At 34.2% G+C, this 13195-nt stretch overlaps 1 protein-coding gene across 9 annotated transcripts in view; it reads right to left on the bottom strand.

Moving 5' to 3' along the window:
• Positions 1 to 13195, bottom strand: part of DIAPH2 (diaphanous related formin 2) — a 1001991-nt gene that overhangs the window by 509171 nt on the left and 479625 nt on the right. For all 9 annotated transcript variants that reach the window (XM_059156886.1, XM_059156884.1, XM_059156888.1 and 6 more), the window contains 2 exons: positions 5683 to 5784; positions 2372 to 2611 (listed from right to left, as the gene is read on the bottom strand). In XM_059156886.1, the coding sequence (XP_059012869.1) occupies positions 2372 to 2611; positions 5683 to 5784 (342 nt within the window). The remainder of the gene's footprint in view (positions 1 to 2371; positions 2612 to 5682; positions 5785 to 13195) is intronic.

Here is a 13195-nt window from a genome sequence, read left to right as displayed (position 1 = left end):
ACTTATTTATATTTGCTATAAAAAAAATCAGTTCATGTAATTAATTGGAATAGTGTGGAATTAAGACACTTAGAAAAGGTACATATTTATTCAAATCAGGTAAGTTTGTTTTAAATGTCTTTTTATGAGTGAAATGTGAAATAGGTACATAATATAAATTTTCAATGATCTTTTCTCTTAATTTATAACATTTTTATAATCATCTTACCAAAAATATCTTAATTCACTCATATGCATACACCATATACTCAAAACAAATAGCATCTTTAGAAGAGTGGATTTTATTAGTATTGAATACATAGTATGCAATATAATGAAAATATATTAAATATTTAGATTTATCCTATATATCTGGCTATGATTTATTCCATATTAATACAAGCACAGCCTTATTCTTTCTGGCATTATCAAATAATTTCACATGTCCCCTAATATCACAAGAAGAGGGACAAACTTTTTTTATTTTTTTTTTAATAAAATCTACCATTCCAGATGATCTGCCCTATCATCCTGGACCTCTTTCCTAATATAAATCAAGAATTAGTAAGAAATAAATAGATATAATTCCATTGTATATGTTATTACCTACAAAGATTATTCTCCATTTATTTGGCTTAGAACTACTTGAAGCAAATCATTTTTGATACATAGTAAAATGCTATTCATTGTATATGTAACACACATCTATTTAATGCATGAATATAAATTTATATCCATTCCTACATCTGGGATTCTTGTGTTATAATGTACCTTAAGAACTAACCAAAGTTTCTCAATGTTTTTTATGCTGTGAGAAGGAAAAAAGTGAAACAATGGTGAGATGTCAAGGAGGGACTGTTTATTTTCAGATTTATTTCCCTCTTTAGCTTTCTTTTTTTTTAAATTTAATTTAATTTTTTTTCAATGTTCCTAAATTCATTGTTTATGCATCATACCTAGTGCTCCAATGTAATACGTGCCCCTCCACAATACCATCAGGCTTACCCAACCCCCTACCCGCCTCCCCTCCAAAACCCTCAGTTTGTTTCTCAGAGTCCACAGTCTCTCATGGTTTGTCTTCCCCTCTGATTTCTTATAGGCCTTCACCTCAGTGTCTATTCAGTTTTCTCTTCGTAACAGACAGGTCTTTCCCTTGAATAAGGTGGTTCATTATAGCCTTGAAATTGCCATATACTATGACTTTTATGTTTCTCTGTTTCTTCTCATGAGAATTAAAATCTCAAAAAAAAAAAATACTATGAAATGGCTTGATCAAAACAGTAAGATGACCGTCATCTGAACTTTTTTTCCAACTTTAGGTTAATAGACTAAATATCTAGTATAAGTATCTAGTATTACTAACAACAGTATTTAACAAAAAAAGGGTTGTGGGAGGCCGCAATAAGGCTTCAGACAAGGACCAAACCAGGCCCTGACTTGTGCCTCCATTAAAGTCTGAATAACCTAACAAAAGGTTTAGGATGGGAAAAGTTGAGTAGCACTGAGAAAGGGTCTGTGCTATGTGTTGTGCACTCGCCTACGTGACTTCCCACATGCTTGCTAAACAAATGAGAACAATTTGGTTGGGGTCATAAGTTCGTGGCTGGTCCTTGCTGCCCTAGTACAGCCCATAAATTACTTTCTGGTGTGCTGTATCAATACAGAACAACTGTACTGGCATCAGCCATTTGGCATCATGAGGTCTGCTTATAGTTAATTGTGAAACTTACTATGGGAACTCATGGTTGTTTAACTAGACACAGATGTATTGCTTCTCCTATTATCACTATATGGCCTTAATGCTTTGAATACACTTAGCACTGTTGGACATCCTCCTCAGTGCTCTTCGTGCCCCCATCTCTCTGCTTCTTGAGTTCTTTTCTTCAGCCTCTTACCCTCACGTTCCTGGTCAATTTGTCGCGCCGGCCGTGACAAAGGGTATTGATAGTTTTGACTAGAATAGGCAAACCATATTAAAAAAAAAAAAAAAAAAAAAAAAAAAAGGTTCCCAGCTATTTATCTCATTATATTTAGCTCTTCCAGTAGTTTTTAGAGAGACATTAAATAAGTACAAGGGAACTGAAGTATAATATTGCATCTACTTTATGAAAGGCAATTTTTAAAATTTACAAACTAGGGTAAATTCTAATCAGAGAAGTTTATACTACCACATATTGTGCATAGTCTTTGAGATTTTACTGTACTAAAATTAAAAAATATATATATTTATCAGTTTTAATGAGATATAATTCATTTACCACAACATTCATCCTCTTAAAGGATCCTTTTAAACTCATACTTTTTTTGGCTTATGTACTATTGCCTATTTAGAGTGACCCCTCTCACAGATGAAATTATGATTATAAATTAGCATTATAAAATGTTATCTTACCTTACAAAGGAAGTTGATTTTAAAACCCAAAGACTGGGCATTTCTTGAGCCTGAGTTCATGTAATTTCCAACCAAAAGAACTAACTCTAAAAGTCTGTTAAAGCTTTCACTTTTCTTCAGCTCTTCACAGGCAAGAGTTACTGCTATGATGCTTGGTTTGATGTTGTTTACATGCTCTTCAAACGTGAGCTTGAAAAGAATGTTTTCGAGACGAGGTTGCAACATTTTCACTGAGCTCATCTGTAAGATAAGAAATGCTTTGTAACAATATATATATATAAAGCCTGTTATTTTATTTTCCAGTAGTCATAATTTTATAGACAGGACTATAAAATTTCTGCATAAAATGAATTCCTTCTGGGTTTTAAAACTTACTGTTTTAATTTGTTTTAGACATTCCAAATATTTTTATCTAAGTTTAAAAATAGACAGCTGCTCAGTTTTAAGCAAATCATCCCTTATAACAATAAGAAAATATTACTGAAGCTAAATGGTTGCTCTTTGTTAACTGCATACTCATTAGTCATCAGTAGCATTTAAACTACCAGTTGTCTCTGAGGTGAACTATGAAAATTTACAAACATGAAATTGAGATGAGTGAGCAGTTAGGCCACAGATAAAAGATGTAGATGATGACAGACAATGTAAGTGGAACCACATTTCCTAAGAAATTACTATTACTATGCTATTTGAAATCAGAGGACTAGCTCTGAGTGAACACTTAATTTTTAAACCTAGATTTCTAGTCATCAAATATATTAAATATTTATATATGCTCTAAAGAATTTCTTCTACATTGACAGAATGCTGATGTTGAATAATTAGGTTATGTATAAGTATATTATTTAAGAATTCTATTCTGGTTTCCTTTAAAACAGTTCAACTTAGGTTTTTCTTACTTGTTTCATAGTATTGGTGAACATTCTCTGCTTCCTTTGGTATAGCTCCTATGGTAATAATTTCTTTTAGCCATTAGTTTCCTCTAACTCCAAGTCATTTAACTAGCTTTCGTTCATCAAATGAATTTTGGGACAGAGTTGGGGGACAGACACATATGAACATATACAAGTACACACAATGAAAATAAATACTTTATTTTTTCTCTTCAGGGCTTGAACCAAGGACCTTGAGATCAAAACCTCAGCTGAGATTGAACAGGACACTTAACTGACTAAGCCACTCTGGCAACCCCCAAAAAATTATTAGTCGTCCTAATTATATTTATTTTTTGCACATATAGCTTAGTTTCTTGAAATATAAACATGAAAAGAACTTGACAACATAAACAAGTCCTTAAGCCACAAAGTGCCCTTTAAAAGAAGAGACTACAGAGGAGGTGAAGTTATATTCATCTCTTAACAAGAGCCACAAATTAGTATGCATCAGTCATACTGATAATTTGCTGCAATCAAAAGTGTGAATTTTTACAATCAGACTAGTTACACAGATAAGAGTTGGATCTCCATTACAGGATCTAGGTGTGTAAGATAATGTATTGAATAACTAAGCGTAGAAATAACAGGAAGCACTGAGCAACATCCTCAGCCACAGATACAATGATTAAAATGCTCATGTCTCATGAAGGCACTTGACTGTACTTAAGTGATAAAACTAAATAAAATACAAACTCGACTGAAATATGTTTTTTTAGTAGTGCTCCCTGGAAGCATTTTAGTTGACTGACATTCTTTGTTTTTTAATTCATTCTTTGAAGTACTGTGGGGTGCTTACCATGGTGTTATATTATGTGTAAGGACGTATTTAGCAAGAGGCTTTCATTGAAGTTAAACAAAAACCTTGTTGTTTAACCCTTAAACTGTCCTTGCTCCCCTTCCCCCAGGGGAGTCACTTAAAAACAAGTCCTGGAAACCAGTTCCAGGTAACAAAACCCAGATATAAGGGTTGGTCAGGCCAGCTAGAGACATCTGATCAGTGGGGGGTTGCATACTGTCTCCCTAGCTACCAAGGAGTAGCTCCTTGGAGTAGCTCCTGCCCTTTGGGAGCCTTTTTGGCGCCAATCCTAATCAAGATGTACTATGTCTATGTACATTAGTACTATGTATTAGTACTATGTAGTAGTGTTAGTACTATGTACTAATGTCTACTAGGATAAACTGTAATTCAATTGGTCACCTAGCATCACTGTGGAGTTTCCTGTGTGTGTGTGACAATCTCATTGGTCACCTGTGCATGGCCAGGGCAGACCGCATGGCCTTTGCCCTTAAAAGCTAGTCTGTGAAACAGAGAAGGGACGCCCTCTCTTGTAAGAGGTGCGTCCCCAAACGTTTGGTTAGATTCTTGATGCTTGGCATGAAATAAAGCATTCTTTGACCTTCACTTTGTATCAGTCTCACTCCTTTAATCACAGACCCGTTATTGGGGCATAACACTATCTTCTCACTGCCACACATTAGGACTTTGTCATCACCTGGATGAAAAATAAATGCTTATTCTACCCTGAAATCTTAAAATCCCCCTCTATGACAGTCTCCAGGTCTTCTAACCTTGCATACTCTATCCATGACATCCATTCTTCAAAGTCACATGGGATTTTATTTTATTTCTTATTTAAATTTTGTTAGTTAAGATACAGTGCAATATTGGTTTCTGGAGTAGAATTCAGTGATTAATCACTTACATACAACACCCAGTGCTCATCACGACTACCCTCTTTAACAGAATTTTAACTATTAACATTTTTTTTAATTTTTTAATTTTTTATTTTTTATAAACATATTTTTATCCCCAGGGGTACAGGTCTGAGAATCACCAGGTTTACACACTTCACAGCACTCACCAAAGCACATACCCTCCCCAATGTCCATAATCCCACCCCCTCCTCCCAAACCCCCTCCCCCCAGCAACCCTCAGTTTGTTTTGTGAGATTAAGAGTCACTTATGGTTTGACTCCCTCCCAATTTTTAAACTATTGCTATTTATCTAGTTTCTACTCTTTTATTTAGCCTAAATTGGGGAGGGGGAAATTCTAACACCAAGACCTAAATAAAAGAAAAATAGACAATACATCAATATATACTACTTTTCATATATTAATAGAATTAAATATTGGCACTAGTATGGAGGAGATGCCATGAGATTTCTTGAGGTACTCTGTGGAATAAAAACTTAATTTCTTTATATTTTCAAAACCATGACAGATAATAATAAAGTTTTTTTCCTGAACAATGTTAAATATAAAATTATGCAGCTATTCAGTTTGAAAAAAATGAACAACTGAAATGTCCTTTTCACTGTTTCTGATAATTACTATATCACAACACAGTCTGTGGGCCCTTATGCTAGATACATACCACAACTCCAAATTGCTCGGGCTCACAGAGGTCATGATATTCATTCCTCAGCTGTGCTAATTCACTGAGTACTTTCTGCTCTGGAAGATGTTTTACAAGGTTCTAAAAAGAAATAAAAGTATGAAAGTTTAATATTTTATTATTAGGACTGTTAAGCCTACATTAACAACTCTAAAAGTGATTACCTAGGATAGTAAGTTTCTGATTACAATCCTGTTATAGAACCAGTGTATACACACCTTCTGTCCCAAATAAATAACCAAAAAATGAACTACAATTTAATTTGATTAAATATACAAATGCATTTGCTTTCCATGTACTGCAGTACATAAATGATAATAAAAAGACCATATGGAAGTAAATGACATGGTAAAACTGACTAAATTTAGAGGCCTTAAACCCATATCACATTTTTAAGCTTTATTTTCTATCAGAAAGTCAATTCATTTGGAAAACATAAAAATACTACGTAAAATTAAATCATGTGTTATAACAATAATAAAAGTCTACTCTATTCTTCATAATGGGCAAAGTTTAGAGTAATCATTAATCTTATGAACCATACCAAGCCTGTAAAATATCTTCCATTATTTACAATGTACTTAAATACACAACCTAGCGAAAGCAGTGAAATCTGAATATTCAAGTCTGATGCTGAAGAGAATCAAAATTGATAAATTCTTCTCAACCTAGTTTATCTTGGGACTATGATACAGTTCTAATTATCATTACATTAGCAAGCAACCAACATTTTGGGGACATGTATGGGATTTCAAAAAATATATCAAAGGAAGAAAAGCAGGAAAAGAGATTTAAGAAAGTAGGGCTGACACAAAATGGCAGAAAAGTACATTCCAGGGATTGGTTCCACCACAAAAGCAATCACTGAGCTAGAAAGAGTAATTTAAATAAACTACTTCAAAATACTAAAAACTACTTGGATACTCACAACAAGGGAAGTGTTTGTTAAAGGGAAACACTGCTGTTCTGTGGTAAGAGAACAACATGCACAAACAGGTATCAAACTGCACTCCTCAACACCACTATGAAGATAGTGTCTGTGTCCTTGAGGTGCTGGCTAATGCCACGGTGGGCAGTGGGACTCATGTTATCTGAAATTTAAGGATGTGCATTTTGGTTGGTTTGACAGTTCCCTGAAGGGCCAGTGCAGGTGCATGCCTTGGTTTCAACTCTCTTAGGTTGCAGTAGCTTCCCCAGATGGCATCTATCAAAAGACTTAAATAGGAACACCTCCCCTACTTTTTGGAGCCAGCCATTTAAGGAAATTTTGTCAGATTACTGGCTGACAGCAGAGATAATAAAACCATAAACCCAGTAACCACATACAAGGAATATACAGCTTGCAACAATTGTTTGGAAAAATTACAAATAGCTACAGCTCTCAACAAACAAAACTCAGCAGTCTGTGAGTTGTAGAAAAATCCAAATTCCAGTTATAAAATACTCAAATGTCTAGTTCTAAACAAAAAGAAAAAATTATAAGGCCTGCAAAAAGCAAAACAAAACAACAACAACAAGAAAAACACACAAAACAAACAAAAAATTAGGAAGGCATAAGTTACACATGAAGAAAAAGAAGAATATGACAGAAATTGTCTCTGAAGAAACTCAATTCTGGAATTAGTAGTCAAAAACACTAAGTCAACTATCTTACGTATGTTCAATGAGCTAAAGGAAACTATGAACAAATAAATACATCAACTCTGAGCAGGACCTAAAAGAAGTCCACACTGAGACACATTGAATCAAACTGCCAAGAAAGGAAGTAATTTTAAAACAGCAAGAGGGAAGTGAATTCTTACATTTAAGGGATCCACAATAAGATTAACATCTGATTTATACTTGAGTCAAATAAATAAATAAAATCTTTAAAAAAAAAAAAGAAATATGAAAACTGATATAACAACATGTACCTATAACGAAATAAAATTAAGAACATCCATTATTTTGCCTCATTAATATAATATTCTTATAAAATAAAAAGTAAATACCCCTTTATTATTTCCATTCTTCCAGAATTTTCAATGCATGTAAATTACTCAATTGTTTTTTAAAAATTTTTCTGATAATGGGATTTTTGGTAAAGTATGTTATTGTGAAAAGCAAAGAATCAGTTTGGGCACTTTCAAAATTTTTAGTACAAGGCAACTAAGGTAGAAAGATTAAGAACAGTATTAAAATTATCAGAAGTATCAATTCTGCATATTTCAAACTTTTTTTTATTTTTTATTTTTAAAGATTTTATTTATTTGACAGAGAAAGAAATCACAAGTAGGCAGAGAGGCAGGCAGAGAGGCAGGCAGAGAGAGGGGGGGAAGCCGGCTCTCTGCTGAGCAGAGAGCCCGATGTGGGACTCGATCGCAGGAACCTGAGATCATGACCTGAGCTGAAGGTAGAGGTTTAACCCACTGAGTCACCCAGGAACGCCTCAATCTTTTTATCTCAATTTTAACCATGAAAAGAAGTACAACAGAATGAGCCTGGCTTAAAATAAAATTTCAGCTCAGTATGTGAAACACTGTTATTTTGTTTCTCTTCTAGCTGTATGTAACCTGTTAACTCCTCTTCACAATGCAGGCTCCACAGTAGGTGACATACCTTCTCTTTTTCTGTTCAGCTATGTGAAATATTTAACACATTCAGCAGACTTAGATGTATTCTGATTCTGGATACCATTTTATGGCTGTGTTACAAACTTATATAAATGTCAGTGCTTAGTATGTTCTATTTATAAGTAAGATTTGGAATAAAACTCTCTCATGTGTAACAAATGCAGACTACTATTATACTATTTATTGTATAATAAATCAGCTTCCATTAGAATCCCATGTTGCAACTGGCCATCACAGTCTATCCCTAAAGACACTTGATTTTTTTACATATATACTAAACTTTATACACAAAGATGTATTATAAGATTGAACATTAATATGTTTTGATGCCCATAAATTCCTGTATAGAAGACGCAGGAGGATATGACGACAGACGAGAGACAAACCAGTACTCATTTGCCTCCACTCTCTTTCACTTACTCATCAAAAGCATATCAAGAGAGAAAATGAACAATATATATATATATACAGGTTCAAAGCATGGTTTGAGACTCAAGTGGACAGTCCTAGGAATCACCTGTAAGTCCATTTGTATGGTAGACTAAGGGGTTTCCTGGGAGAGAAAATTCCTGCCTAACTGTACTGTATCATGCAATAAGAAATCCAACTTGTATTTTTTTTTAAAGATTTTATTTATTTATTTGACAGACAGAGATCACAAGTAGGCAGAGAGGCAGGCAGAGAGAGAGAGGAGGAGGCAGGCTCCCTGCCAAGCAGAGAGCCCGATGTGGGGCTTGATCCCAGGACCCTGGGATCATGACCCGAGCCGAAGGCAGAGGCTTTAACCCACTGAGCCACCCAGGTGCCCCTCCAACCTGTATTTTAAAATCAGAAAGAAAGCCTGCATTTTAAAAAGGACTGGAGAAGTGAACTGGGGAAAACTGGTGGGGGAAACAAACCATGAGATATTGTGGACTCTGAGAAACAAACTGAAGATTTCAGAGGGGATGATTAAGCCTGGTGGCACGTATTAAGGCAGGCACATATTGCACGGAGCACTGGGTATTGTACATGAACAATGAATCTTGCCACACTGCATCAAAACTAATGATGTATTGTATGGTAACTACCATAACACAATTAAAAAGAGAAAAAAAGGATTGGAGTGATTCTGAGTGCAGCTTTTGTATTTCTTGGTTTTATCACCAGGCCCAGTTTGCCTACACTCAACATAGTTAAATGTCTACTGTGGTAAGAGAGCTGTGGGATGAGCACTATATTGGTACACCTCCAGTCAATTTTACTTAAAAAAGAGAGAAAGGAAGAAACACATGTTTCTGTATTTTGAACACAACACCGCATACCCTTGGCACCTAGAGGTCTTCAGTATACAGTAGCTGTGGCCCATGGGAAAACTCCTCCCTTCTCCCAAATTACAGTCATCCTTAGCAGAGGCTTCAAATAGGAAATGAGGAAAATTACCCACAGCTACCACATGATAGCTGACAAATTTAGTATGGGATGCAAGAGATATTTTTGGAGACCCCTAAAAACATCCAATGTAGGAGCTTTTGGAAAGAGTTGGGATTCTTCAACAGTAACTAGAAATAAAAGAAAAATCCAGGTGAACTAATGAAGACTGGACAAGTATTTTAAACTTAAAAAAATTTAAAACAGCTTTTGACTTTTGGTAGATTAGTGATACCATCACTACTTATATTCTCTAAAAAAATGGCAAAGGTGAGTTCTAACATACTCTATAAGTGAAAAGCTATTCACAATAGAAACTAGAAATTCTAAATTTTAAAATGCAAATTTAGATTCTAACAAATTGTGAGGTGAAAGGCAAATATCCTATAAAGTTGCACCCCTTCCATTTCTCCCTGCCACTACTCCTGTTTACTACTGAGCATCTTCTTTCAAAAACTTGAAGGTTTGTGTTTAAAAGATCGATTCCCAGTCAATATAAAAGTTTCATCCTAGAAAATGTCAATGAGCGGAAGTTCAAAAACCAAACAACAAAGTGGAAAGCAGTAACTATGTCACAAAATGAGATTTTTCTTCATCAAAAGATGTAAAAACATCTTCATCAAAATATGTAAAAACATATCACAAACCCACTTTCTGATTGTCACTGTTATGTGAAGAATTTCTCCTAACAGACTATGGGCTTTTAAGTACTTTTTATATTTTTACAATTACTCTATAATACCTCCAAAACTTAATTTCCTTGAAATGTTAACTGCACACTTAAAGGTTAGTTAAGTGAAAGTATTGAACCGTAATGTCCTTTCCTTCTTGCCAAAACATAATCTTTCTTTTTTGTCTGATATCTCATTAAGTAATCTGAGTAGTAGAAAAGTCGAGTTAGGTTCACTGCAATTAAGTCTATCATTCCCCACATAAATGAACTGGGGCCAATATTTCTTTTTTTTAATTTATGATTTATTCCTTTAAAATATATTATTACAGTGTATGTTATGAATAGACATATAACTATAATATACATATTTATATTTCATACAGAATTATATACTATATAAACATAGGAGATGTATATATATGTATACAAAACAGATTTTGACTTATATTTACAAATACTTTATTTCCTTTTTTAAATCCAGACCAGAAATGTTTCCCCAAACTCCTGAATAAATGTCAGTGATTTTAACACAACACTCTTCCATTTTATCTAGTTAAAAAATTCAATCCCTTAACTATGTTTTTCAATACTTTCTCATGGCAGGTCTCAAATTATGTGAGTATATTTCATATTCTTTTTTCATTATTTTTGTGCTCTTGTTCTTTGGGTTAAATGGCATAAACATTGATGCTGGGCCTGGCTCTATACTTATTTTACGTTTCATTCATTTATGCAGCTAATATATCCTGGCTGCCAAACATGGGACTGCCACCATGTTAACCATTAGAGACTCTGCCCTCATGGAGATTACAGGTTCAAAAGAGTCATATATAGTACTAACTACACCTTGGAACCATAATCAACATATGACTGACAGTGATTTGTGTTGCATTTGATTCCAAATATATTTCTTTTCAAGTGGTCATGCCACAATTCTCTCCTTTTGCTTTGATTACTAAGATTTCTACAACTCCTATAATAGACTCTAAGAGCCAACTAAAGTATGTTAAAATGCTGATTAACTGGCCTAAAGCATTCAAGGGGAGCTTTACTAGCCCTCTCCAGAGAGCCACTCCTTTAAAATATTAGTTGAAAAAAGGATATACAAGCATTGAAACCTTGATGAGAAAATTCCTGACCTTGGAGTATAACAACTGTGTCTTCCAAAGAGGTAGGTTTTGACAGGTTGCCTACCTATTTATTCATCAACTTATCCTACGTAAGGAAACTTTTCCTAAAGAAATTGTTCTAAATTCTTAGACTTAATATTAACTCCAGTCCTCTAGAAAATTCATGGACCCTCCCAGGATCTCAGTGTTACCTCAGTGTTAATAATGCCAATCAAATGGTTCCAGCTCTCACCATGGGTACCCAGGTTCAAGTTCCTTGTTTCTAACTGACAGTCCCACCTAGATGTCCTACCATTAAATCAAACTGAACAAATCTAAAGGAGAATTCATCTCACTCTGACCTGTCATTCCTACCTCTTATCAGCTTCTACTAACAGCCCCATATTGCCAACAAGAACTGGCATTATCTCCATCTTCTAAGCTTTCAAATTGGAAATTACCCCTCAGTCACAAGTTCTGACAACTTGTAACAGCAAAACCTCCTTGGAGTTCCATCTGTTTACATTCCACAGCCAAAGATGTATGCACAGAAATCACATGGTATTCAAATATTTCCTAACTTAAGCTCAATTAAATTTGTCAAAGTAATCTAGCTCTGTAGTAGGTTAATGGAGATCACAGATATATTTACAACTTCTATAAAAATAAACGGAAAAATTGTGACTACTTTGTACATAGAAAATTCAACTCCTGCTAATGTCATGATTCTAACTCCAGAGGAAGTGCACTGCTTTCTAAAATAATTTATATGGGGGGCACCTGTGGGGCTCAGTGGGTTAAGCCACTGCCTTTGGCTCAGGTCATGATCTCAGGGTCCTGGGCCCCACATTTGGGCTCTCTGCTCAGTGGGGAGCCTGCTTCCCCCTCTCTCTCTCTGCCTGTCTCTCTGCCTACTTGTGATCTCTCTCTCTGTCAAATAAATAAATAAAATATTTTTAAAAAATTAAAAATTTAAAAATAAAATAATTTATGATTTACACTGAAACTGAAAGATAATTACTAACATTATTCTTTTGATGCTAATTATCTTCTATTTCATTTTTCAACTGCTTTGTATTCAAAAATAAAAATCAGACATCATATTAAACCTAAAAGGTGATTTTTATAATTAAAAAAATAGAATATACAGAATGAATGACTATTAATATTAAATAAAATATGAGGTGCATATGTCCAGGTCTAGCTGTAGTATGTTATTCCTAGATACAACACAGACTATCCATGTTATTAATATTCTTCTACATATTATATAATTTAAATGTATTTTAAATTAGCATACTTCAAATAAATTATAAAATATATTCTCTTATAAGTAGGCAAACTGATATCCTCAGATACATAATAGAATAGATTCTTATCTGTTAAAACAAGTAACAGATATATAATATCCTGTTTATGCCACACTCAGCTTTCATTAGATATCACCTTAAAATGGCCATCACAAACTGCCACAAACAAATACAAGGATGCATTATTATTAAATATTATATACAAATGTTTCAAAAAAACTGCATATTACTCTAAGAGTCAATATAAGTACCTAGGTAATTTGAAGATAGAGATCTTGAAATGAGAGTACTGCAATGCACTTGATGTGGAATACCCCAAAAAACTACCTGGAAATTTCATCCAACTCTACAGGGGTATATACTCATGCTATAATCTAT

The sequence above is a fragment of the Mustela lutreola genome, chromosome X (assembly GCF_030435805.1).
Source record: "Mustela lutreola isolate mMusLut2 chromosome X, mMusLut2.pri, whole genome shotgun sequence".
In the NCBI taxonomy this organism is placed as follows: Eukaryota; Metazoa; Chordata; class Mammalia; order Carnivora; family Mustelidae; genus Mustela; species Mustela lutreola.
The sequence above is the reverse complement of the archived record's forward strand: the minus strand, read 5'-3'. Positions and strand labels throughout refer to the sequence as shown.